A 26,679-nucleotide genomic window follows, 5' to 3' on the forward strand; every position below is an offset into this window, starting at 1 on the left:
TTTTATTACTCATTGTAATAAACTGGCATTCTGCTTTGTAAAAAAATGAGGTAACATTCAAACAAAAAAAAAACTGATAGTCTTACACAGTTACTTTTCCATCAAGGGTTAGCTTGAAAAGTAAAAGGCAACAAATAAAAATACCATGATCTATCGTCTCTTCTGTGGTCCAACCTTTTCTTGCTGCCTGCTTTGAGCGACCCTGAACTTGGTCAGGGAGTCTGGGGATGAGCCCTTTCTTTACCTTCTTTGTTGATGCCCCCAGCACAGCCTAAGTGCTTCCCTTGTTTCCCGGTGAGCCTTTAGCAAATCCCACCTTTCCTCCCGCATCGGCGGCAAGGACTGTTCTTGGGAATGCACTTCGTTCTCCCGGCAGTATGCGGCTGGAGGCTGTTACTAGGGTCTCCTTCACCTCCCCAGCGTAAAGTGCATCCCATGCTAAGAGCAGGCCGTTCCTTGAGAACGTCATTAAACCCGGCGTTCTTGTCCTGCGCTCCGCTCAGGGCCACCAGGCCACCAGCCCCTGACCAGCCCTACACCGAGGCCCAGCCCCAGAACCAGCGGCAGAGACCCCCGCCCTCAATGCGGGCTCCCTTCAAACGGGACTCCTCGACATCAGTTCCTGACTCCCTACTCCTTGCCGGCTCAAGTTTTTTTTGCTCTTTTTCCCTCTGTCTATAATTCCTTTATTGGGCAAAACTGGGACAAACGCAGGTGGACATTTTAAAGTGAAAGCTTCATGAAGCAGCCTATTCCAAGCCGTCGAGAGATCTGCCTAAGCACATTCAAGGGAATGAATGGCCCCCACCCACCAAAAAAGAAATGTTCGTTCCATATTCTCCCGAGCAGAGAGGATTGAAACATCGATTTCCCCCCCTTCAAAGGCACAGGAAGGCCACAGGCTAAGGACGGCCTTGGGAGCGGCCTCCTTTCTCTCTGGGGGAAAGGCTGGAGTGCAGCCTCCACTTTAAGTCCACGAAGCACAAAGGGTAGGGGTTCCTCAGAAACTTTAGCGCGGGGGAGCGGGGAGGAGGGCGATTGTTTAAATCGATGGCACACCCTCATTAATCTGCTTTCCGGCCATCTTCAGCAGAGCCATTCACCAGGAAACGACTAGAAGGTGGGCCGGCGCCCCTCAGATTTCCCGGCGCCGGCAGCGAGCCAGGCGGGAACGCCGAGGGAAGGCCGTGAAGAGCCCTCGCTGGCCGGCCAAGATGGCCACCTTCACATGGCCGACGGCCACGGGCTCCCTGTCACCAGGCATCTAGAGGCGGGGCGGCCAGAAAGACCCCAGCAGGAAGCACAAAACCTCTGCGATTCCCGCCGCCTCCGCCGGGGGACGCGACCTCCGGGACAGCTATCCCAGCCAACGGTCGGAAGGGAGGTGCCATGTCACAGCACAGGGGAGCGAATCCAGCAAGCCCCAGTCGCTTTTCCTCCCACATCGAACATGGAAGGGGACAACCCTCAGTCTCCTCGCATCTGCACTTTCCCCAGGCTCTAGCTGCTGAAGATGGCTAAACGGTCTCCAGGCCGTCTCGGCCCCTCCCGCGGCCGCGCAGAATGGTTCAGCCCGGCCTCCGTGGGGCGCGCTACCCTTCCTCCCCAACCCCCGCGCGAGTGGTGCATTGGCGCGCGGCGCCGAGGGGCGGGACCCGAGCCGGGCGCGCGCGGGCGCCGCTCTATAAATAGCGGGCCGCGCTGCCCGCCGCCTCGTTCGCTCCGCGCCGCCCGCCCGCTCCGAGTAGGACGCTGTCCACAGCTTGCGCATTTCGCAGCCGCCTCCTCGCCGCTGTTCTTCTCAGCGCCGCTTCCACTCACCGACACCAACGCCAACATGAACGGGCAGCTCAACGGCTTCCACGAGGCGTTCATCGAGGAGGGCACGTTCCTCTTCACCTCAGAGTCGGTGGGGGAAGGCCACCCAGGTGAGGGGACGGCCTGGAGCGAAGCGTGGGGCAGGGCAGAGGGCAGCGCCGAGGTCCGGCCGGCCGCGGCCGGCTGGTGGTGGGGCCCGCACGGGTCGTGCTCGTCCGCCTGGAGGTGGGAAGAGCGGTGACCGCGCGCTTTCCTCGTGGCGCCTCCAAGGCCGGGCGCGTGGCCGCCGCTCCTCTTCCCCCTCCCCTTCCTCTTCTCCCCTCTCCACCCTATCCCTCCCATTCGGCCGCGCGCCTCGGCATGCGGAAGGTTCCAGAAAACGAGAAGGGCGGGGGCCGCGGCCGCTGGTGTGTTCTGGCCGGGAAGGGAGGGCACTGTTAACCCCTCCTGGCCCTGCGGTCTGACAAACCTGGAGTGGGCGACCCGCCCCGCGTGCTCGCGTCCGGCCCTCGGGAGCGCGCGCCCCGCATTGCAGCGGTGACCACGTGTTTGCCGCATGTGGCATCTGGGCAAGGGGGAGCCGTGGGCCTCCCGGGCGCTCGGTTTGAGGGGGGTATGGGTGGCCTATGCCTCGCGACATCGTCTGGCTGCACTGTCTCCGTGGTTAGGTCTTGACCATACGCTGGAGAATACGCACATGCCCTTCGGCGGATATGGCCTTGTCTTCAAGGTGACGGCCTCAGACTAAATATAGCGCATGTCCGAGAAGGCAGTCCTTATTTGGACCCCGTGTGAAAAGGATGGGAAGCATGAATTAGGAGCTGCCATTGCTTTGGGTTCCCTTTTAAAGTCTTTGGTGCTTACCGTTAGGCAGGGTTTTACTTCACTTGAGGCTTTGTCCGCTCAACCGCCATCATGGGGATCAATTGGCACGTGAAGGAGTAAAGCTATTTCCAGGAACTGAAAATCTCAGCCTGAACATATTGGCTAGTAAAGATAATTATTTGGCTCTTTAGGCTGTTTCTGCCCTTAGGATGACCGCAGTAGCTATCTAGTCTGGTGGCTTTACGGTCTGGTCAGTCTACTGTGCCTATGATGAAATCCCACAAGTAACTTAGTGGTATGAGGACAAAACCCAGGATATTGGTGGGTGCTGAAGGTCAACTGTTAAACCAGTTAGTAGTAGACTGAGTCTTGATCCTCTAGTCTGACTTGCATGTTATATTTGGATTCTATTTTGGGTGGCTTTGAAAATTCAAAAAAATGAGCTTTAATTAGAGGGATATTTGTACCTTCTCCCGTCTAATGACAGGTACAGGCAGGGAGAAGTTGGACAAGGATTCGGAATATGTTTAAGCATTTTCTACACTGTTAAGCTTTTGTTCCCTGCGCAATTCCTAACAAAATCAAATAATTGCCGTTTTAGTCACAGACTGTTTTTCCTTTAATTAATTTAATTCTCTTGTTGCTCATTATAATTAATGCTCCTTAAGATTAGGGAGACTGGCCTACCTGTGGCCTTAGTTCTACGAGACCCCCAGGTGCACAGGGGTTTGGTACAGTTGTGGAACTGATTATGATGTAGGGCAAATGCTGTTTTTTAAGAGATTGGACTAACAGTTCACCTTTCTGGTGGGTGGTTAGATTTATAATGCAAACTTTGAATTATAGCGGTAAAGTGCATATACAATGAATTAAGATGTATTAAAGCATTTGCAAATAGTTACGGGGAGGGAGCTTGACATACATTCTTCGTTTAAAGAAATTGACCCAGGAATTTCTCTTTTCCAGATAAGATTTGTGACCAGATAAGTGATGCTGTCCTTGATGCCCACCTTCAACAGGATCCTGATGCCAAAGTAGCTTGTGGTAGGTTGATAATGGGCTTGCTTATCATCTGGTGGAAAGGTAGCATAAAAATTATTTTTATAAAAGGATATTTGAATTGAATCTCTTTTTATTAGAAACTGTTGCTAAAACTGGAATGATCCTTCTTGCTGGGGAAATTACATCCAGAGCTGCTGTTGACTACCAGAAAGTGGTTCGTGAAGCTGTTAAACACATTGGATATGATGATTCTTCCAAAGGTTTGTGTTAAAATAGTTCTGCTCATTTTTTCTAGATACCAGCTAGTGAGATTTGAAGAAACTCCTAGAATGTTCCTGCTAATCCTAAACTCCACTGTGTTTTGCAATACTCTTAAGCTCTATTCTGTTAATTCTCTAAAAGGTCTGATGGTTTAGGTATATTTGATTTCTTCAGTGTTTAGAATTCAAAATAATTGCTGTAAATAGGAGATACTGCTATGACCTAAACAAGACGTTGTGTTTTTTGCTTATAGGGTTTGACTACAAAACTTGTAATGTGCTGGTAGCCTTGGAGCAACAGTCACCAGATATTGCTCAAGGTGTTCATCTTGACAGAAATGAAGAAGACATTGGTGCTGGAGACCAGGTATCTTGGTGTAGAGGCTGTTTTAATCTCTTCTAACATGAAATTCTGGAGATTGATCACATTGATGACTTTTCCTTCTTTAGGGCTTGATGTTTGGCTATGCCACTGATGAAACTGAGGAGTGTATGCCTTTAACCATTGTCTTAGCACACAAGCTTAATGCCAAACTGGCAGAACTACGCCGTAATGGCACTTTGCCTTGGTTACGCCCTGATTCTAAAACTCAAGTAAGTGATTATAAAGCTTGGTTGTTTGATTTATTATATCAGTGTAGAAGATCCATACTTTTGATAATAGCCAACTGAAGAAAATAGCATTTGTTTTACTGTATTGTAACTCAGGTAGAGAAATGAATACAAAGCTATTGTTTGGTAGACTGTTCTGATAATCTGTATTGTCTTCAAGGTTACTGTGCAGTATATGCAGGATCGAGGTGCTGTGCTTCCCATCAGAGTCCACACAATTGTTATATCTGTTCAGCATGATGAAGAGGTTTGTCTTGATGAGATGAGGGATGCCCTAAAGGAGAAAGTCATCAAAGCCGTTGTGCCTGCAAAATACCTTGATGAGGATACAATCTACCACCTACAGCCTAGTGGCAGATTTGTTATTGGTGGGCCTCAGGTAATGTCATTTTGTTGCATTTTTCTGGATTTTTGATGGTTACTTAAAAATTTGGCTACCACATTTTTTCTAGGCTTTCTGAAACCTACGTGTGAATCATCGGAGGATATTTGCGGGTGAATTCAGAATAGGCAACCTATTCCACTTCTTGGAAGGCACTAGGCATAAAGTAACTTAAATCCTGTAATTTCAGGGTGATGCTGGTTTGACTGGACGGAAAATCATTGTGGACACTTATGGCGGTTGGGGTGCTCATGGAGGAGGTGCCTTTTCAGGAAAGGATTATACCAAGGTCGACCGTTCAGCTGCTTATGCTGCTCGTTGGGTGGCAAAATCCCTTGTTAAAGGAGGTCTGTGCCGGAGGGTTCTTGTTCAGGTATATATTCTTTTATATAACAGGAGCGATTTAAAGTCATATAAGTGGGAGGGCATTTAGGAGTAATCTACTTAACTACTTGTTTTATACCAATGTATTATACAAGTGTGCAGGTCTTTTCAATCACTGATTCTTAGGACATTTGAATCCTTTTTAGGTCTCTTACGCTATTGGAGTTTCTCATCCATTATCTATCTCCATTTTCCATTATGGTACCTCTCAGAAGAGTGAGAGAGAGCTATTAGAGATTGTGAAGAAGAATTTCGATCTCCGCCCTGGGGTCATTGTCAGGTAAAGATGGTAAAGCCTATTGCTAGTCAAGTATTGAGGGTGTGGGTATGTGTATATATACTTAAGTCTGAGGAGTTGAAGGTGTGAAGGAAGACTTCTCAAATGGGAATATATTTTAATTCCTAGAACAGTTTTGAACTGCTGCCTTAGTTATTTGAGAAATTTTAAATTCTGGTGCTCTATGGCTTAGGCTAACCACCCTAGAGAATCTTCCAGTTTTGATATTTGAGCTTTGTGCTCTTCTTACCTAAGGGTGTTTACATTAAGAAATCTAAAGTGGGTTGCTCAAGGCTTGTTATAATGTAAAAACCATGGTAGGGTGTGGGCAGCGGGGACCTTGGTAAGTATTCTATGATCTCAGATGAGTTTTTTGACAATTGAAATTTCTCAGAATAATGAAGTTTTCACATTTGTTGAGCCAGGGATGGAAAAACAACTATAGTTACTAATAAGGACTGTGCAAGGAGTTTGGACACCAGGGAAGTAACACTTTTGCCACAAATTTTTTTCCTAGCATATCCCAGAGAACTCGTTTGCCAGAGCTCTTGAAAATGAGTCTTGCTGATTGTTTTGCTTTATTTTAATTTAATGCTACATATTAAGTTACGGACTTGTATATTCCAGGGATCTGGATCTGAAGAAGCCAATTTATCAGAGGACTGCAGCCTATGGCCACTTTGGTAGGGACAGCTTCCCATGGGAAGTGCCCAAAAAGCTTAAATATTGAAAGTGTTAGCCTTTTTTCCCCAGACTTGTTGGCGTAGGCTACAGAGAAGCCTTCAAGCTCTGAGGGAAAGGGCCCTCCTTCCTAAATTTTTCTGTCCTCTTTCAGCTCCTGACAGTTGCAGTCACTCTAGTCAATGACATGAATTTTAGCTTTTGTGGGGGACTGTAAGTTGGGCTTGCTATTCTGTCCCTAGGTGTTTTGTTCACCATTATAATGAATTTAGTGAGCATAGGTGATCCATGTAACTGCCTAGAAACAACACTGTAGTAAATAATGCTTTGAAATTGAACCTTTGTGCCCTATCACCCAACGCTCCAAAGTCCTAATTGCATTGACTTTCCCACCAGATGCTGAAAATGTCCTTGTAATGTGCACGTAAAGTACTTGTAGTTCCACTTATAGCCTCTGTCTGGCAATGCCACAGCCCTGTCAGCATGAATTTGTAATGTCTTGAGCTCTATTATGAATGTGAAGCCTTCCCCTTATCCTCCCTGTAACTTGATCCATTTCTAATTATGTAGCTCTTTGTCAGGGAGTGTTCCCTATCCAATCAATCTTGCATGTAACGCAAGTTCCCAGTTGGAGCTCTAGCCTGACATAAAAAAAAGGCAGTTACCATTAAACCATCTCCCTGGTGCTTATGCTCTTAATTGCCACCTCTAACAGCACCAAATCAAAATCTCTCCACCTTCAGCTGTCTTTTGGAGGACGTACGTAATAAGGTTTTAATTTAGTAAACCAATCCTATGCATGGTTTCAGCACTAGCCAAACCTCACCAACTCCTAGTTCTAGAAAAACAGGCACTTGGCAGCCTTGTGATGTCATACAGAGAAGTCACAGGGCAGTACCTGAGGGTCTGTAGGTTGCACACTTTGGTACCAGATAACTTTTTTTTTTCTTTATAAGAAAGCCTGAGTACTCCACACTGCACAATAACTCCTCCCAGGGTTTTAACTTTGTTTTATTTTCAAAACCAGGTCCAATGAGCTTTCTGAATAGCTGGTGTAGCTACAGAGAAACCAGCTTCCTTCAGAGAGCAGTGCTTTTGGCGGGGAGGAGAAAATCCCTTCATACTTGAACGTTTTCTAATTGCTTATTTATTGTATTCTGGGGTATGGCGTAAGTACAGAGAAGCCATCGCCTCAGATGGCAGCTTTTAAAAGATTTTTTTTTTTTCTCTCTCAACACCATGATTCCTTTAACATGTTTCCAGCATTCCCAGGTAGGCCAAGGTGTCCTACAGAAAAACCTTGGGTTAGACCTACAGGGGGTCTGGCTGGTGTCAACAGAAGGGAGGGCAGAGCTGGTGCGGCTGGCCATGGAGAAAGCTGACTTGGCTGGTGTGGTACAGAGAAGCCAGCTTGTTTACATGCTTATTCCATGACCGCTTGCCCTAAGCAGAAAGTGCCTTTCAGGATCTATTTTTGGAGGTTTATTACGTATGTCTGGTTCTCAATTCCAACAGTTTAATGAAGATCTAAATAAAATGCTAGGTTCTACCTTAACTGTGTCTGTTTTTCATTATTGTTAAAGTGCTTTGGGCCCAGGTATGATAGTACATGCCTCATAATCCCAACACTTGTGAAGGCTGAAGTAGGATCACTTGAACATAGGAGTTGGAGGCTGTAGTGAACCATTATCAAACCATTGTAGTCTAGCCTGGGTGACTGTGAGACTCTGCCTCTTTAAGAATGATATCATATGACCTGAGAATATTACATGTGTAACTTTAGCCAGAATTTAGGAAAATCGCCTCAATCCCTAGACCCACTGTGTAGGCATTTAAAGGCTTAAAATGCAGTAAGAGCAAGATTTGATACTTTTAGTTGACTCAGGCCAAGAGTCACGTGTCCTTAATGCAGCAGCCATTCAATGGCATTTCTGAGTTTTTGACTAAGATTCAGGGCTTCAAACCATTGAAGACAAAAACCACTAAAGGTATTAGCCTGGAAGAAGTAATATCCATCCAGTCCTGGCAATTTAAGCCTAATCTACATTTTATTAAAATAATGAACTTAAGTGTTAAGGGCTATAGTTTCATATTCCCGTTTGGGAAGTTTGTAAGATGTGATTTTTAGTCTATCTCGCAGAGAGAAATACACAAATGAAATTTATTACAGTGAAAATGCTATAAATTTGCAAAGGCTTAATTTCATTTCACAGGTTGTGTAGAAAATCCATAGACCATGCTGGTCTTGAACCTAGGAGCTACATAAATAGACAGTAGCCACTTGGAATACATTTCTTGTGGCATCTGAATGGTGGTCCAGCTTTTTACCCTTGTTCTACAAATGTATAGCAAGAAATGCTTGCTTATGCCTGTTAGCATGGAGGCTTAAAAACTTGGAAATCTAGGCTGGGAGTGGTGGCAGGTTCCTGTAATCTCAACTAGTAGGGAGGCTTAGGCAGGAGAGTTGCTTGAACCTGGGAGGCGGAGGTTGCAGTGAGCTGAGATAGATAGCACCACTGCACTCAACTTCGGCAACAAAGTGAGACTCCATCTCAAAATACATTGGGAAGTAGGGGGAGGGTAACGTTAAATCCTATGCAGATTTGTCAATTAGCCTTGTTCCACCTTGAGAACCTGAATTTTGCATATTGAAATGCTCCAGAACAAGTCTGGCAGTTTCATAAAGGAGTTTTTAGATGCCAATACGTTGCAGATAACCATATTGGCTAAATTAGGGTAATGAGCATCAATAGGTGCCTCTGAGTTGGTAGAATAGCATCAGAGAAGTTTTCAAAAAGTAATTGCTAAAAAAAAAAAAAAAGTAATTGCTTTAAGGTTATGTTTAGAATTTGCTAAGTAAATGAAGATTCCCCAGTCTTCAAGGATCTTGGGTAATACAGTATTGTCCTACCCAGCCTGGGGAGAAAAAAAAGAGTATCTTAAAGGTAATGAAGGTGGAGGATGAACATTAACCTGGACACGGAGAACAGAGCCAAAGGGGTGAAAGCATAACAAGGAATAAGGGTGATTATGAATAGTTAAGAATCAAGGGCCGGGCGCGGTGGCTCAAGCCTGTAATCCCAGCACTTTGGGAGGCCGAGGCGGGTGGATCACGAGGTCAAGAGATCGAGACCATCCTGGTCAACATGGTGAAATCCCGTCTCTACTAATACAAAAAATTAGCTGGGCACGGTGGCGCGTGCCTGTAATCCCAGCTACTCAGGTGGCTGAGGCAGGAGAATTGCTTGAACCCAGGAGGCGGAGGTTGCGGTGAGCCGAGATCGCGCCATTGCACTCCAGCCTGGGTAACAAGAGCGAAACTCCGTCTCAAAAAAAAAAAAAAAAAAAAAAAAAAAAAAATCAAAGCATCAAGTATGACTTAAGGGAATGTCTTATTTAGGTTGAAAAGTCTATATAACCTGCCTTTCTAAAGTTTCAGAGGGGATGGATACCCATCAGGGGCAAAGATCCAAATGCTCAGGGTAGAATGAGGAGGATGAATACTAAAGCCTTTTGGATAAAAGGCCCTTGATAGCCCATTTTTAGATTGGCTACAGTTGCAACCCAACTCTACCTCACTGAACAGCTTTTATTACCAGTGTTTACATAATCACTTATTCTTTCCACCTCACCGTATCCCAACATTTTCCTTGGAAAAACTGGTCAGAGAAGTGGTAGTTATACTAATAGTTTGAGGAAGGCATTATCCTTGCCCATATTAAGAAAAACACTTTTGCAAGTGTCTCCTCCCAAAGAACTCTTGGGACTTCTTTTGTTACCAGTCAAGTAGCTACAGTGAGTTTGGCAAACACAGTGCTAAGGTATCTTCTATTGTGTTACTATGAGAAAAGATCTGCAAAAGGATTGAAAATCAGTGTCACTCCCACCCCCATTCTTATTTTACTCTTTTTTTGAGACGGAGTTTCACTCTGTTGCCAGGCTGGAGTACAATGGCACAATCTTGGCTCACTACAACCTCCACCTCCCAGGTTCAAGAGATTCTCCTGCCTCAGCCTCCCAACTAGTTGGGATTATACGCATGGAGAGAAATTACTTTGTACATTTACACCACCACGCCCAGCTAATTTTGTATTTTTAGTAGAGACAGGGTTTTTCCCATGTCGGTCAGGCTGGTCTTGAACTCTTGACCTCAGGTGATCCACCCACCTCAGCCTCCCAAAGTGCTGGGGTTACAGGTGTGAGCCACCATGCCTGGCCTTTTTTTTTTTTTTTTTTTTTAAGACAGTTTCACTGTGTTGCCCAGGCTGGAGTGCAGTGGTGTGATCTCAGCTCACTTCAATCTCCACCTCCTGAGTTCAAGTGATTCTCCTGCTTCAGCCTCCCAAGTAGCTGGAACTACCAGTGCGTGCCACCACCCCAGCTAATTTTTGTATTTTTAGTAGAGATGGGGTTTTACCATGTTGGCCAGGATGGTCTCATCTCCTGACCTTGTGATCCGCCCATCTCGGCCTGCCAAAGTGCTGGGATTATAGGCGTGAGACACCTCACCTGGCCCCCACCCCAATGCTTACAAAATAATCAGGGGACCCTATGTCATAGCCATTGCTTGCCCATACAATACCTTGAATGAATAAGGGATTTTCCACCAAACCCCACTTGGCCTCCTAAGCGCAGGGGGGCCCAATTTGCTTGACAACTCCTTGTCCTGGCCTATCCCTAATTAGATGCTAATATAAAGGTTGACAGATCTAGGTAGTGATAAAAACAGATTTGGCTGGGCTCTGTGGCTCACACCTAGCCTACTAGGCTCACACCTAGTAATTCCAGCACTTTGGGAGGCCAAGGTGGGTGGATCACTTTAGGTCAGGAGTTTGAAACCAGCCTGGCCAATATGATGAAACCCTGTCTCTACTAAAAATACACCTGTAGTCCCAGCTACATGGGAGGCTGAGGTGGGAGAATTGCTTAAACCTGGGAGGCTGCAGTGAGCCAAGATTGCACCACTGAACTCCAGCCTGGGTGATAGAGTGAAACCCTGTCTTTACAAAGATTCAACGCTTGAACCTGGGAGGCGGAGGTTGCAGTGAGCTGAGATTGCGCCACTGCACTCCAGCCTGGGCGACAGTGAGATTCCATCGGGGGGGGAAAAAAAAAAAAAAAAAAAAAGAGATTCGAGAGATATCCAGGAGGTAAAATTGATGGGACTTGGCAACTATAAGAAATGTAAGGAAAAGGGAAGAGTCAAGGCTGATGACCTACTGATAACAGCTTGGTTAAGGTATAGAGTGGAGCCATTCAATAAAGAATAAGCAAGACTGAGTTGGGGATGAATGTAAGTTTAGGATGAAGTGAGCTTGACAGCCCTGTGTGAAATCAAGGTGAAACTTAGACCTATAAGTCTAGAACATAGGAAAGAAATCTAGCATCACTGGAAATTCTGGAGTAGCCACAATCATCAGAAGCATGTATAGTCAAAAGGCAGTTGCTTAGGAAAGAACCCTAGGAACACTGTCCAAGGAGGAGAGAGGGACAGAATGGGAAGAGAAGCCTGCAAAGAGAAGTTACTGAGACTGCCAGTTTACCACTGGTCTCTGCTACGAGACCATGAGCTCCCAAAACAGGGATCCTTTTTCATAACCCTGAATTCTCACCTCCTAGCTCAGTGCCAAACCTTTGAATTTTCACTGAACTGAGGAGCTTCCTGAATCACCCTTGTACACCCAAACCTATAAAGTGTCTGTAAGCACTCCCTAATCCCTCACTAAGTTTGGTTAATTCTTACTTGACCTCCCCTTCTGCTCACTAAAGGCTAGAATAATACCAAATAGTAAGCTTATTTTTAGTGAAAATCTACCAATCATCTAGATTTCCTTATTTAACTTTGATGCTGCTATTCTGACTACTCTCGTAACTGCTAGTGAAAAACTTACTGTATGTATATAGGTAATAGGAACAAAGAAGAAACCAAAATTGCAATGAAGATAAATTACTTTGTGTGCATTTACAACCTGACCATCATCCAATCATACAAGAAGACACATTTTAAGCTACATTATTTCAGATTTATCAGTGACTGAAAATCACAGGTGGCAGGGTGCAGGATCTTAAGTCAATTCATCAGTCCATCCCTCACTAGTTGTATGTCTTTGGGCAAATTATTTTCAGCCTCTCTCAGCCTAATGTGGTAACGCAGGAAACATTGCTCACATGGTGTCTAGCACAGAGCAAACACTCGGGGAACGGTTAGCTATTATTTTCATCGTGGTACATTATGAAATGTACCAAATAGCCACTTTATTATTGAGATGGAGTGTTGCTGTCTCCCAGGCAAGAGTGCAGTGGCTCGATCTCATCTCACTGCAACCTCCGCCTCCTGGGCCCAAGTGATTCTCATGCCTCAGTCTCCTGAGTAGCTGGATTACAGGCTCCCACCACCACGTCTGGCTAATTTTTGGATTTTTAGTAGAGATGGGGTTTTGCCTTGTTGGCCAGGCTGGTTTCGAACTCCTGGCCTCAAGTGATCTGCCCACCTCAGCCTCCCAAAGTGCTGGGATTACAGGTATAGGCCACCACGCCCAGCCCTCAAAGAGCCACTTTAAACCTTACTCTTACCATCTTATCTTAGGAAGGCAGTTTCACATTGCTTCTAACCTCCTCCTGGCCTCTCAATCTTGAGTTGTTTAATCTTATTTGTTTTATTTTCTTGGTTCCTCTAAGTTATCATCTCTGAATTAAAAAGAGCTTTAGACCAAAAAAAAAAAGTAAAAAAATTTTGAGAATTATTTTCAAATAAATGTCCATTGTATAGAATGGGTCTGTGGCCGGCTGCTTCTTCATCTATACCCAACATCTGGCCCCCTTCAGAGCTCTGAATGGACAGGATCAGGATTTGACTCAGGAGGATTAGGATGTGAAGAATCCATGTTTGAGGGACTCAGTTCTCCAACTGGCTCAAAGGGTCTCCAGTTTGCATAAGTCACCTCCTGGGCCAGCTGCTCCAGGGAAGGGCGGCCTAATATCAGGTTTCGAAGTGAGATACAAGTCATCAGGAAGCTGAAAAACAAGAAAAAGCCAACCCAGTTCAAACTGCTGTTTCAACATTAGAATTTCAGCTAAAGTGCTGATAAGGCACCTGGTCCTCGCTCCTCCTATACAGGCATATATGGGCATCTCCCCACAAGTGACTCTCTATGTCCCAGCGGGAAGAGAACCCCACTCTTTTTTTTTTTTTTTGAGATGGAGTTTCACTCTTATTGCCAGGGCTGGAGTGAAATGGCACCAGCTTGGCTCACCACAACCCCTGCCTCCTGAGTTCAAGCGATTCTCCTGCCTCTGCCTTCTGAGTAGCTGAGATTACAGGCATGCACCACCATGCCCAGCTAATTTTGTATTTTTAGTAGAGATGAGGTTTCTCCATGTTGGTCAAGGTGGTCTTGAACTCCTGACCTCAAGTGATCTGCCCGCCTCAGCATCCCAAAGTGCTGGGATTACAGGCATGAGACACCGCGCCCAGCTGGGTACCCCACTCTATACAGTCTGGTAGAGGATTCTAGGATAGGGTAGGAACAGCCCACAGAAAGGCTGGAGATAAGCTGAGGCAGAACAAGAAAGCAGGCCATCAGACATAGGCCACTTATTCTTCCAGTAAATCAGAGAGAAGAATGGCAGGAAAAGATATCTAGAGCCAAACCGTTCTTTCTTGTATAAGTCTTTAGTGTTACCCTCCCCAGAGTAAAGTTACCAAGCTTGCCGACATATGATGGCAATGACAAATGTTGTGGTGAACTGACCTGCGGCGAAAGACATAGAGCTTTTGCAACAAGAAGCGGAAGAATCGCTCATGGAAAGGAGTATTTCGCCGGCGTTCAATCTCCTGGCGCCTTTGTTGGCGTCTAAGAAAGGTCTGAACCAGAGGTGTTGGCTCAGGGCCCCCTTTTACTTCCCCTTCCAACAGAGGCTGCAGCTCTGGGGGTAGAGGTCCTGTTTCTGCCCGGAAGACAGAAAAAAAAAGGAATCACTGAGATGGATCACTCTCTCCCCTTAGAACTCCCCTTCTGCCAGCTAGAGACTTCAAGTTCATTCTTGAATGGCTAGAACCTCATTCATAACCCTGACTTCTTGAAACCAGGGGCTATCTCAGCCAAATGTTCATATACTTACCACTTCCATTCTCCACCTTTTCCTTTAATTCTTGCAAATATGCTAGGTCTTGCTCCAGTGCAAGCTCTGTAGTGTTGACATAGACATACATGTAGCAAGAAGGACTAGGTGATGTCGTATATACCTTATGGTACTCACCAGCAGGCAACTGATGAGGAAGAAGAAATGGATAAATGTCACCAGCTTTTCTCTAGCCAGCCTGTGGCCTCCCTACTCTATGACTCTTGGCTTCTTTCTACTCAATTGTGTTTTGGAATTGGAAGTAACTAACCTCTAGAATCCTAGATGAGGTTATTCACAGTACCAGGGGCCCTCATTTTTTTTTTTTGAGCTCCACTGCATTACTGCTATGGTAAAATATTTCTAGTCTATAATAAATGCACCTTGCTCATCTAAGCTTTCTGCCATTGTTTTTTAAATTGTTAAAGATGGGGTCTATGTTGCTCAGGCTGGCTGTAAATTCCTGGCTTCCTGCCTCAGCCTCCTAAGTAGCTGGGATTATTGGTGTGAGCTACCACACTCAGCTCTTTCTGCTGTTAATCCCAGCAAAATACCTGCATTTTTTCTCCCTCTTGGAGAGTCTGGTTCTTCTGTTCTGCCACCAGCTCCACAGTCACTTCCCCCTGCAGCAGCTGGATGCTAGTGTTGCCCAGGTCTTCACTCACAAAATTCTCCAAGTGCAGTCCTGCCAGACCAACAGCGTTCATGATCCCACCCCACGGTAGAGTGAACTCACTCCCAGCCAGAACACAGACAACACACCTTTACCACCATCATCCCCTTAGGTTTCAAAAACATTCCCTTCTCCCCTCCCACCACATGGAATGTCCCTGACCAAGGCAGCCAGAAGGAAAGACAGCAAAGCCTCTCCTCACTTTCCTCCATACCAGGGAAATCTGCAATGAAGACCACCTCAGTGTGGTTGTCCAGGCTGCTCTTGATTTCCTGTAACTTGGCCCTCCAAGGAGACAGGTCCATCAAGAGTGGTTGCACCCAGGATGTGTGCTGAAAGGGGGACCAAGCGGCCTGCACGATGTCCACACGAGGGTCAAAAATCCTTAGGAAAGAAAACCATGTTCTAAGGACACCACAGTCACCCACCCACCAGAACTTCCAGTTCTGTCCCTTTCATCATTATTCCGAAGGAGAGGGAATAGAGGTAGAAGAAATGGCTTGTGTTGGCATGTTATTGCCAGCCTAGGGCAGAGAGAGAAGGCAGAAGAGATCTGGAGCACTGGGAGCAACAGGGATTAGTGGCTACCTGAGAAGGCATTGTGTTAACAGTGTCTAAAAAAAGTCAACTCACTTTTCTCCTGGATGATGGTGCCCCCTGCTGGAAGCAACCAGCTATGCCCACAACCAGATCAATGGGGACATGCACTAGAGGAAGGACAGTCTTTTAAGCAAGACAACACCAGGGAGCAAGGGCTGTTTATCTTGGTAAAAAGAATTGTGCTTCATTTTTTCCCACTCTCTGCTCCCGTTGCCCACCTCTGCTGGAAGCGGTCATTGATGGAGACCCAAATATCAAAGTAGATCTGGGGCTCAGTGACATTATACTTGGGAAGCAGGCGGCTCAGGCAAGTGGCATATTGCTTCAGCATGTCTGCGTGATCCTTCCATCGCCGGCTCTGTGTGAATACCTGCCCCAAACCCCCACATTAGTCCCACCTCATTATTATCAACTTCCAAGACAGGTCATGCGCTGCCAGTGGCACAATGAGATCCCTGCCTGTTGTCCATTCTGGCTAGGAAAACATGGAACTCGCCTTTGGGAATGAATTTTTCCTTGCTGGGCTAGTGGTGCTTACTTTTCCTAAATCTAATCTCAGTTCAAGAAAATGAATGACACTGCCCTAACTCAACCCACACAAAAGATAGTTCATTCTGGCTCTTGAGAAAAGGCAGAGCAAACTCAAATTTGTTTTGCTTTATGGTGTGTTTAAGACAAAACCAGACCCCAAAGCACAAGGGGGCTCTGAAGAACACTAAATTGTCAGCATCGGACGTCTCACCCCAGGGTTAAGGTAGCCCAGTTCACCGGTGCGGCCATCACGGTAGGTGATCTTCACATGCTGGTGGGAGCGGGAATGCACCATCATGTCCCAGGAATAACCATACAGCCCATTTGTCCAGTTGTTATAGCCCTAGGAAAGCAAGGCAGAGGGGAATCAGCTCAATGCTTCTCACACTAACCCAGAAGGGGCTGCAAAACCAGCCCCATTCTTTCCCAACTGTTGTCATCTGTTCCTTTCTAAGTCCAGCCTTTGCCATATACTCCACAGCCCTTACAAACCTGGGTGAGGAAATGAGAATAGGGCAGGAATAGCTGCTCCATAAGGTACAGCAGGGTGAAGGCAGCTCCCAGCTGATGGCGCAGCCCTGGCTTCTGGCCACCTTTGGCCCGGCTCCTCTTATACACACAGGAAACACTGGGCTGAGGGGCTGCCTTGAGGGGCAGCAGTTCTTGCAACCTTTGGGGGCAGTGGGACACCAGCTTCCGAGGCCACTCAGGGGAGCAGAAGAGAGGGCTGCTGGCTAGCATGACATAAGAGAACATACCTAGGAAAGCAGGGAGAAAATACGTATTTCAGAAGTCTGGTTGGACCTCTTCAATCCTGTTCCCTTAGGAGACTTCTCCCAGGTGTTCCACTGAAAAGGAAAGGTTTTTTTTTGTTTGTTTTTTTTTTTGAGATGGAATCTCGCTCTGTCACCCAGGCTGGAATGCAGTGATGCAATCTCAGCTTGAGCCTCCACCTCCTGGGTTCAAGTGATTCTCCTGCCTCAGTCTCCCAAGTAGCTGGGATTACAGGCATGAGCCACCACGCTCAGCTAATTTTGTATTTTTAGTAGAGACAGGTTTCACCATGTTGGCCAGCCTGGTCTCAAACTCCTGACCTCAGGTGATCCACCTGCCTTAGCCTCCCAAAGTGCTGAGATTACAGGCATAAGCCACCACACCTGGCCGGAAAGTAATAAGATATTTGTTCTTCCTGGAGATTCCTTACTATACAACATACTGAGCCCAGAAGCCCCAACCCTCTTATCCCCATTTATTCCTACTTCACAGTGACTGCCCTGGGTTCAATTTAGCTCCTGCTCACACCATCCTCTCCCACTCCCAATCAATGCCTCTGGCTAGTCCCTTCCTGCAAAACTGTGGTTCCTGTTTCTTACCAGTCTACAGGTACTGACCAATGCTGAAAAGCTGGGAATTCATGCAGTGGAAGTAGGACACAAAGAAGAGGCCAATGGATCTTGAGGCATCAAAAAAGAGCAGGAAACCAGCTGAGAGGTCAAGCAGCAGCCCGCCCCAGTGCACGACCAGCAGGCTAGTCAACTCCTCGGACAACAACAGTCTGCAAACACATGGAGAAAGTTCAAGCACCAGCCCACTAGAGAACACAGCAGTCAAAGCACATTCATAGCACGAATGTGCCTTGGCTACTTCAGTGGCTGGGTAGATGCCCAAGGTACATAATCCACCCATGAAGGCACTCCTCTAGGTGGCTTTTTTTTTTTTGACACAAAGTTTCACTCTATCACCCACGCTGGAAGGCAGTGGCATGATCATGGCTCACTGGAGCTTCAAACTCCTGGGCTCAAGCAATCCTCCTGCCTCAGCCTCCCAAGTAGCTGAGACCACAGGAACATGCCATCAGGCCTAGCTATTTTTTCAATTTTTTTTGTAGAGACAGAGTCTTATGTTGCTCAGGCTGGTCTTGAACTCCTGGGCTCAACCAGTCTTCCCACCCCAGCATCCCAAAGTGCCAGTATTACAGGCATGAGCCACCATGCCCAGCCCCTCTACATTTTCACACACTTTAGGTGTTCAATGTTTTTCAACATATCCTATGTAATAAGCAAGGGCAGATCTCCTAGGACAAAATTTCACTGAGATGTGTGTGTATCTTATAGAAAGCAGGTTCCCCATGGAGGTCATGAGTGAGAGGAAACTTTAAAAGGTGAATGCTTGGCTAACATAATAATGAAGTCAAACTTCAGGAACTGGAAAATAACAGGGAAGAAGAAAGAATAAAGTAAAACAAGAGTACAGAAGAAATGGGAAGAAAACAGAAATCAGAGAGGCGACCCTTTGTTTTGTGGAAGCGGTTATAATGTTTTTTGTCAGAGCCTGAAGAGTCAGTGCCCATCTTCTCAGTATACCAGCTGCAGCGGTCTGACAGGAGGCTACAGTGGCAAGGCAAGGACACAGGCACCACCGAAGGGAGTTGCTCGGGGCACTGGCTCACTCACCAAGTCAGCCAGTTCTGCTCTTTCCTCACCTTTTTAAATTTGTTTTCCTTTCTTGCCCATCTATACCATATATCTCCTAAGAGCAGCTAGGGCTCAATCTTTTGATACCACTGACCCTGCTTCTGCTGAATAGGGAGATGAGTGGACAAAGGAAGGCATGTGGCAAATTCAGGCAAAGTAGGAACAGCTGCCATTACTGAGAGAGCTGAATCACCTGCTCTATACCCATGCCTCAAAGAGGCCTCCACCCTGACTGCCACTCACTTGAAGGGACTGAAGAGCCAGTGCCGGGACAAATATTCCATGGAATATCCTTCAACCCAGTCTGCATCCAGCTTTTTCACACCCGCGATGAAGTACACAATGAAGATCTGAAAACAAAATGTAACACAAAGTTCAAGCAAAAAAAGAATCTTTTCTACAGATAAGCAAGAATAAAATAAGGAGCATATAGTTAGGACCACTTGAATCCATGCTCCTAGCTTACAATCCTTGGCCCAAATAATCTACTTATCTATTTTTTTTTAATGAATAAAATAAATGTTGATCTGAGTCCAGGGCCCAAGGAAGAATAGACTCCATCTTCTATTCATTCATCTCAGAAATTCACTCATCCAACCAGCATTTACTGAAATCCAACCAATGCCAAGCACAGTGTCAGGCACCAAGGAAGAAGTCATAAAGCACTGACTTAATCCTTTCTCTTTGTCATGAGGATTTCAGTCTAGAAGGGACAAAGCTCTAGTCTTTCCATGACAAATGAGAGAATTCACAGATTAAGGGACTGGAGAAAATGAGAAAGCCAGCCTAGCTTTCCAGCAAAGAGTAAAAAGAGAAGATCCAGGGAGGCAGCGGAGAGTGTAGTCTGGCAGTGGGATGACCATGCTGACCACAGTGGCTGTCAAGGAGCTCCTCCCTCTGTCCAAAAATGCTGTACCTGGCCTCGCAGCACTGCATAGTTCCAAAGGGGCACGTGGGCATTCCTCCTACGGGCATTCAGCAGGCCATCCACAGACCTATACCAAGGGAGGTAAACATTGAGGGGGGCTGCTTAGTCCAGCTACATCTCCACCTTTCCTTTAATATACAATAATCTTATCTATCCTGGGCACATCTCCCATACCCTCCCTGGCTATTCTGAGACCTTTTAGAATCATATGAGCAAATTCTAATGTGATTATACAAGTCATAGAAGAAATATTGCTACTAAGTTATAACAGCAAAAAGTTCAGTATTTCCTGTTAGCTCACAACTGAATTTGTTCTAAGGGATCAAATCAGGAAAAAAGGACTACAATGCTAGAAAATTACGGAAAAAGGAAAGGAATTTGATGGAGTGTTTGAAAAGTTACGTGTACGTGTAAATAAATATGCAGTATATTATCTTTAAAAAAAATCAAAACACTCAACAGCAGAGTAACATACAACATAAACTGACGTTTCATAGATTTGGATGCCAGGATGCAGTGCAAGAGGGTCCCCTGCTAACAGCCTGTATTCTGGAGGAGAACTGATAAACCCAGGCTACTAACACCAGATGTTCTCTGGGGAAGCAGAAGCAAAGCAAGTTTTCAAGAAGTAGAAACTGGGAAAGGGGCAGCTTATACTGTGGTCAAGAGCACTGGATTCTACAGTCAAGAACACCTGAACTCATTTCTGTTTTTTTTTGTTTTTGTTTTTGTGTGTGTGTGTATATGTGTGTTTTTAAGACAGAGTCTCACTTTGTTGCCCAGGCTGGAGTACAATGGCACGGTTTCGGCTCACTGTAACCTCTGCCTCCTGGGTTCAAGTGATTCTCTTGCCTCAGCCTCCCAAGTAGCTGGGATTACAGATGCCGGCCATCATGCCTGGCTAATTTTGTATTTTTAGTACAGATGGGGTTACACCATGTTGGCCAGGCTGGTCTTAAACTCCTGACCTCAGGTGATCCACCCACCTTGGCCTCCTAAAGTGCTGGGATTACAGGTGTGAGCCACTGAGGCCCACTTCTGTTTTTTTATTTTTATTTTTTATTTTTTTATTTTTTGAGACGGAGTTTCGCTCGTTACCCAGGCTGGAGTGCAGTGGCGCGATCTCGGCTCACGGCAACCTCCGCCTCCTGGGTTCAGGCAATTCTCCTGCCTCAGCCTCCTGAGTAGCTGGGATTACAGGCACGCGCCACGATGCTCAGCTAATTTTTTGTATTTTTAGTAGAGACAGGGTTTCACCATGTTGACCAGGATGGTCTCAATCTCTTGACCTCGTGATCTAGCCGCCTCAGCCTCCCAAAGTGCTGGGATTACAGGCATGAGCCACTGTGCCCAGCCACTTCTGTTTCTTAACTGCTAGCTGACCTTAGGCAAATCCTTTACTTCTCTAAGACTTAGTTTCTTTATCTTTAAAAGGTGAACAGGCCAGGCTCAGTGGATCACGCCTATAATCCCAACATTTTAGGAAGCTAAAGCAACAGCCCAGGAGTTTGAGTTTGCAGTGAGCTATGACTGCACCACTGCACTATGGCCTCAGTGACCAAGCAAGACCCTGACTCTAAAAAACAAAACTCAAAAAACATAAAATGTGAACAGCACCATCAACCTTACAGGGTTTTAATGAGGAAAAATTCTAAATATTTAATATAGTGCCTCCCATGTGGGAACCTCTGAATAAATGACCTGTGATTTTTTCAAAATGCATAGTCATAAAAATGGAACCTTTGACTAGCCTAAACAACACAGGGAGATCCCGTCTCTACAAAAAATTTTTAAAAGTAGCTGAGTGTGGTGGCACTGTTGTTCCAGCTTCTCAAGAGGCTGAGAATGGAAGGATCCCTTGAACCCAAGAAGGTCAAGGCTGCAGTGAGCTATGATCATGCCACTGCACTCTAGCCTGGGTGACAGAGTGAGACGCCATCTCAAATATATACCCCCAAAACGGAACCTTTCAAGGATATTCTGTCAAAACTGCCTCTTAATTCTCTGTGATCAGAGCTGGCCACTATGAATGAGTTTCAACTTTTACCAAAGAGGTATTTTTATGTGAGTATTAACAGGCTAGGCACAGTGGCTCATGCCTATAATCCCAGGACTTTGGGATGGGAGAGGACTGCTTGAGCCCAGAAGTTCAAGACCAGCCTGGGCAACAAAGCAAGACCCCATCTCTATTTAAAAATAAAGAAAGAAAGAAAGAAAAAGAAAAAGAAAACGTAATGACTGTTAATGAATTCAATGTTTGAGATTTTTTCCCCCTCATACTCATTTTATTGACACCCATTTTATTGCTTTTCACTCAACATATAAAGAATCCTTAAGGTCACCTGCCCTGCCACCTTGTTTCCAAACCCGTTCTCCACCTCCCCTGGGAGATGGTCACCTAAGCCAGAAATGGGGAAGGGTTACCTCCTCCTAGAACAGCAACGCTGAGCAGCCCTTGTGGGCCCTCTTCTCCTGACATGATCTCTTCCTCACAGCAACTTCCACTTTTGGCTCTAGCTCTGCCCTTCTGGGCTCACACAGAGAAAGTCTGCTCCCTCTTCCATATAACCATCCTTAAAGTATCTGAAAACAGCTATGTCTGGCTTTGGTATTCTCTTTTTCTCTCTAAGAGGGTTACAAGAGGTGAATAAATCAAGGCACCTGGGGAGATATGGAAAGAATGAAGGGGTGGGATGGGGCCATTTTGCTTTTTGTCATCTTAAGTTCTCCAACTAGTTGACCCTTTCCTCTCCCAAATCCACCCAGATCAAAGTGACCTTGTAACCACACTTTGCAAAGCGTTACTGGAAATATCCTTACTGAGACAAATTCTAAAACCTCACTGGGCCCCTATCTCTGGTAACCATCCTGACCCAGCCAACCCCTCCCCTTTGGTACCCCAGACTCATACCAGTAGCGATTTGCATCCATGAAGGTCAGCTGAAAGGCCAACAACCCATAAAGATAGGAGTGGTTGTTCCATGATGTCTTGTCCAGGAGAAACACATACCAGTATGGCAGCAGGAATAACATACAGCTTATCCGATAGCACAAGCCCAGCATCATGCCCAGTGCCCCTGGGATTTGTAGGGAGAGGATTAAGAGATCAAGAGGTCACCACAGACCCAGTTTCCCTGGGGTAGAATATGGTTGACATTAAGAAAAATCAAGCAGTGTATAATCAGGTAAAACTAAATGAAAATTAAATGTTATTTTAATATTTTAAAAAGAATTATGGGATCGCAGCTCAGGTGACACACAGGTCAACAGCATGAAACTGATCACAGCAGAAGTGAAATAAGGCACCAAAGACTTTGACTATTCACCAGCATGCTTCTATTTCTGTGTTTCTGGCAGGCCAGTCAGTATTTCCATCTCTCTCACAATTCCCCTCACCCAGAAACATGATGGTGTAGACAAGATACATCCAGTCAAGTGGCAGTGGGCGTAGGGCATCCAGCAAGGGGAAGCGGCACACATCCAGCCCATCAAGGTATTTTCGGTCCAGGGAACTGAGCCCCCGCTCCTGCGGAATGTCTAGCACCATCAAGAACCCTAAGAATGCAACAGGGGAGGAGGTCATTGGGTATCAGATAAGAAAGCAGTAGAATACAGTGGAACACAGTTGAGAGTGTGCAGCTCCAGGGTCAGACTTCTCTTCTAATCTTGGTTCCACCATTTATTCAGTATTAATTTCTGAGTGCCTATTCTGCACAGTACTATGTCAGTTGTGCCTTCTAGAACAGCCCCTGCAGCTCAGTTAATCAATTCCCCATTTGTGAGAAGGGGACTATGTCACAGGATTACAGAGAGCATTAAATTGGAGAAATGCACAAAATGCTATAAAAACTGATAAGGTCTTGACAGCTAGAAAGATCCATCCTATTGAGCTTCAGAAAGTACTCTGGGAGTGCTTCTCAACCTTTTTTGCTTCCTGGCACACCCAGAAAACAGTTGTATTTCATCAACATGCCGGGAATAAACAGAAGGGGTTACTCAGATCAGGAAGCCAGCTTGAGATAAGGCAGGATTTCTCAACCTCAGGACTAGTCACATTTTGAGCTGGTTAATTATTTATTGAGAAGGATTATGCAATGTACCACAGGACATTCAGGAGCATCCCTGACCTCTATACAGATGCCAAAAGCCACCTATTCTTCCTCCCCCAAGTTGGGACAACTAAAAATGTCTCCAAACATTGCCTCACGTCCCCCAGGGAGCAAAACGGTCTCCAGTTGAGAACTACTGGGCTAAGGGGTCTAATAGCTCTGCACATCTGTAAACCATTCCAAGCACACCGTGCTGTGGCCTGAGTTAAGAAGCTCTTGATTAGGGAGTCACAGCCAAAATGTATAGCCCTTGTGACCCCTTGCTCTGTTTCTCTGAGTCCTCTGGGCAACTTCATGCCACAAGCGAAATGGGTCACTGCTGCCTTGCCTCTGCATATCATATAGCCTCAGATCAAAGCATTTCTAGCCAGGCGCAATGGCTCACACCTTGAATCCCAGCACTTTGGGAGGTCGAGGCGGGTGGATCACATGAGGTCAGGAGTTCGAGACCAGCCTGGTCAAACTGGTGAAACTAAAAAATAAAAAAATAATAATAATAATAAAAAAGCCAGGTGTGGTGGCAAGGGCCTGGCCTGTAATCTCAGCTACTTGGGAGGCTGAGGTGGGAGAATCGCTTGAACCCAGGAGGCGGAGGTTGCAGTGAGCCGGGATCACGTCATTGCACTCCAGCTTGGGCAACAAGAGCGAAACTCCGTCTCAAAAAAAAGGAGTTCTGGCCACCAAGTAAATCCTAACTGGAGGAGACAAAGCATGTTTAATCCTAAACGTTACAAAGACCTCTTCTTTTACACCAATATCTTCAGCTCTGAGGAAAAGGGAGCTAAGTCTATTTGCAACCGAAAAATTGACGATTGTCATTTCCACCCCCAGCCAAACTGCTCCCACCCAAAAACTGGACTCACCAAAAAGAAAACGAAAGACAGCCAGGCTTGCAGGGTCCGTTGGTCGATTCAGCAAGGTCACCAGCCTCCGCCAGCTGGATAAATCTGTACACTCAAAACCCAAGAGTGTCCCCATTCGGCTGCCCTGCCTGGGCCCTGAGATCTGTTCAGCCTTGTCTTTCTGTACTTTATCTGCAACCAACAAATAGAGAAAATGTGTGTGCGGGGGTGGGCTCCACCTCAAATCACAGAAATCACAGCACCAACAGCCCAGAGCTTCCGCCCACCCAGGTCGGCTCAATGATCTGACTAGAGAGAAACATTCCTGCAGTGCAGCCCCTCCTCCAAGATCCCCCAACGTCCCAGTACTCCTCAGACTACAGCCTCCTAACCGTAAAATGCCCCCGAATGTCATCATCATCCAGAAGCCGCAGGGTGCAACCTGTCACAGCACGCCCCTTTCCCCATGGAGCCTCACCCCCGCAACCAGGACTCACAGGGCGTCCTCCCCCCACCGCCCCTCTAAGACCAGTGCTCCTCGGTACTCTCTGCAGGAAGGCGAGGCCCTAAGCCTACCTGAGCTGGGCGGGGTCCGCGCGGACCTGGCAGACACTGCCATTGCTCCGCGGAAGAGGCAGGTGGGTCACAGCAGCAGCGTCTGTACAGCTGCCGCCAGGAGAATTCGCTTCCCTAGGCTCCGCCTCCCGACGCGTCGGCAGCTGTGCACCCAGCGGAAAGCGCCAGCACTGTCGTAAATACTACGTCCCGACCAGCGGCGCCGGATTCCTTGCTTGGCGGCAGGGGGCGGAACGGGGAGCCCGGGGGCAGGGCGAGGATACCCCCTAGTGCCTTTGGTCTCCAGGCGCACTGCTAGACTCACCCCTCAGGCCTTCCGAGGCGCCTCTGCTTTTTTTTTTCCTTTTTCTTTTTTTTGAGACGGAGTCTTGCTGTGGGCTAGAGTGCAGTGGCGAGATCTTGGCTCACTGCAACCTCCGCCTCCGGGGTCGGGTTCAAGCGCCTCCCTGCCTCAGCCTCCCAAGTAGCTAGGATTAGAGGCGCCCGCCACCGCGCCGGGCAGATTTTCATTTTTTTGGGAGAGACGGGGGTCTCACCATGTCGGCCAGGCTGGTCTCGAACTCCTGACCTCGTGATCCACTGCCTCTGTCTCCCAAAGTGCTGGGATTCCAGGTGTGAGCCACCGCGCCCGACCTCTTCTTTTTAAACACTCAGAAGAGTCGGAGTTCCCCAACTTCTTTGGGTCCTTCCCCGATCCCATTAGTCCTCTCCAGGCTATACCGTCCCTGCGGTGCTCTCCGATGTGAGGGATCCGGGGCAAAGGGCAAACTTTTTGCCAGAGTTTGACTCCCAGTTGAGGACGTGGCTGGAAGGGCTGCCCGGGTTTTCAGCTATTGCACGACCCCTTCATTTTCTTTTCCAGGACCTGCAAAGAACCGAGGTTTCTTTTTTTCTTTTTTTTTTTTTTTGAGACGGAGTTTCGCTCTTGTTACCCAGGCTGGAGTGCAATGGCACGATCTCGGCTCACCGCAACCTCCGCCTCCTGGGTTCAGAAAATTCTCCTGCCTCAGCCTCCTGAGTAGCTGGGATTACAGGCACGCGCCACCATGCCCAGCTGATTTTTTGTATTTATTTATTTATTTATTTATTTTTTTCAGCTGTATGGCGTCTTTACTTTTTTTTTTTTTTTTTGAAAGAAAAAGAATAAAGAGGAGGAGGGAAAAGGAAGAGAGAGAGAGAATGGGAATATTGCTTTCTTGCCCAGGCTAGAATGCAGTTTAATAATGGGTATTGAAAACCTCTTTTATACCAATAATTATACTTGATGTAAACAGGAAGGAATAAGGGAAGAAAATAACAAACGAGCAGCCAACCAATATTTCATTTAAACCTATGAAATGCTATGCGATTACTGAGGAGTGATTTACTTCCAATTATGTAGTCACTTATGGAATAGGTGTGAGGTGGTAATGTATGTTTTATGTATTTGAAGTGGAGAGTTCTATAAATGTTTATTAAGTTTACTTGTTCCGGGTCTGAGTTCAAGTCCTGGATGTCCTTGTTAATTTTCTATCTCGTTGATCTATAAAATCGTTAGCTCTTCTTGTTACATTGATCCTTTTGCCATTATGTAATGTCCTTCTT

General features: G+C 46.4%; 2 protein-coding genes across 3 annotated transcripts; one reads left to right on the forward strand and one right to left on the reverse strand.

Annotated features, from left to right (window-relative positions):
• The first annotated feature begins 1,715 nt into the window (after window positions 1-1,715).
• MAT2A (methionine adenosyltransferase 2A) lies at window positions 1,716-7,796 on the forward strand. The gene is made up of 9 exons (XM_012472937.2): window positions 1,716-1,928; window positions 3,610-3,687; window positions 3,783-3,905; window positions 4,160-4,272; window positions 4,356-4,499; window positions 4,678-4,896; window positions 5,090-5,272; window positions 5,430-5,563; window positions 6,188-7,796. The coding sequence occupies exons 1-9, from the start codon at window positions 1,838-1,840 to the stop codon at window positions 6,288-6,290; spliced, it is 1,188 nt and encodes a 395-aa protein (XP_012328360.1). The 5' UTR covers window positions 1,716-1,837; the 3' UTR covers window positions 6,291-7,796.
• On the reverse strand, window positions 6,670-25,238 carry GGCX (gamma-glutamyl carboxylase). Of its 2 annotated transcripts, XM_012472934.2 has the most exons (15): window positions 25,096-25,238; window positions 24,541-24,711; window positions 22,965-23,123; window positions 22,480-22,645; window positions 19,557-19,635; window positions 18,884-18,990; window positions 17,558-17,721; window positions 16,659-16,924; window positions 16,378-16,509; window positions 15,854-16,005; window positions 15,250-15,419; window positions 14,917-15,047; window positions 14,363-14,510; window positions 13,993-14,188; window positions 6,670-13,255 (listed from the first exon to the last, which is right to left on the reverse strand). In XM_012472934.2, exons 1-15 carry the CDS (start codon window positions 25,136-25,138, stop codon window positions 13,063-13,065), a joined length of 2,277 nt encoding a protein of 758 aa, XP_012328357.1. In that variant the 5' UTR covers window positions 25,139-25,238; the 3' UTR covers window positions 6,670-13,062. The 2 variants fall into 2 exon arrangements, with proteins under 2 accessions (XP_012328357.1, XP_021528296.1); XM_021672621.2 differs by lacking the exons at window positions 22,965-23,123; window positions 24,541-24,711; window positions 25,096-25,238 and adding an exon at window positions 22,895-22,961.
• Between the last annotated feature and the right edge of the window lie 1,441 nt (window positions 25,239-26,679).

Source organism: Aotus nancymaae, unplaced genomic scaffold (assembly GCF_030222135.1).
Source record: "Aotus nancymaae isolate 86718 unplaced genomic scaffold, 86718_ANA_hifiasm-v0.15.2.pri h1tg000017l, whole genome shotgun sequence".
NCBI lineage: Eukaryota > Metazoa > Chordata > Mammalia > Primates > Aotidae > Aotus > Aotus nancymaae.

What these genes read in the sequence shown, in the direction of transcription:
- MAT2A (XM_012472937.2), top strand. Translation starts at nt 1,838, where the DNA reads ATGAACGGGCAGCTCAACGGCTTCCACGAGGCGTTCATCGAGGAGGGC. An exon ending in GGTGGGGGAAGGCCACCCAG is followed by an intron (nt 1,929 to 3,609) that starts GTGAGGGGACGG and finishes TCTCTTTTCCAG; the next exon opens with ATAAGATTTGTGACCAGATA. An exon ending in GCCCTGATTCTAAAACTCAA is followed by an intron (nt 4,500 to 4,677) that starts GTAAGTGATTAT and finishes ATTGTCTTCAAG; the next exon opens with GTTACTGTGCAGTATATGCA.
- GGCX (XM_012472934.2), bottom strand. Translation starts at nt 25,138, where the DNA reads ATGGCAGTGTCTGCCAGGTCCGCGCGGACCCCGCCCAGCTCAG. An exon ending in TGGCTCTTCAGTCCCTTCAA is followed by an intron (nt 17,722 to 18,883) that starts GTGAGTGGCAGT and finishes ATGTGTTTGCAG; the next exon opens with ACTGTTGTTGTCCGAGGAGT. An exon ending in AAAGGTGGAGAATGGAAGTG is followed by an intron (nt 14,189 to 14,362) that starts GTAAGTATATGA and finishes TCTTCCGGGCAG; the next exon opens with AAACAGGACCTCTACCCCCA.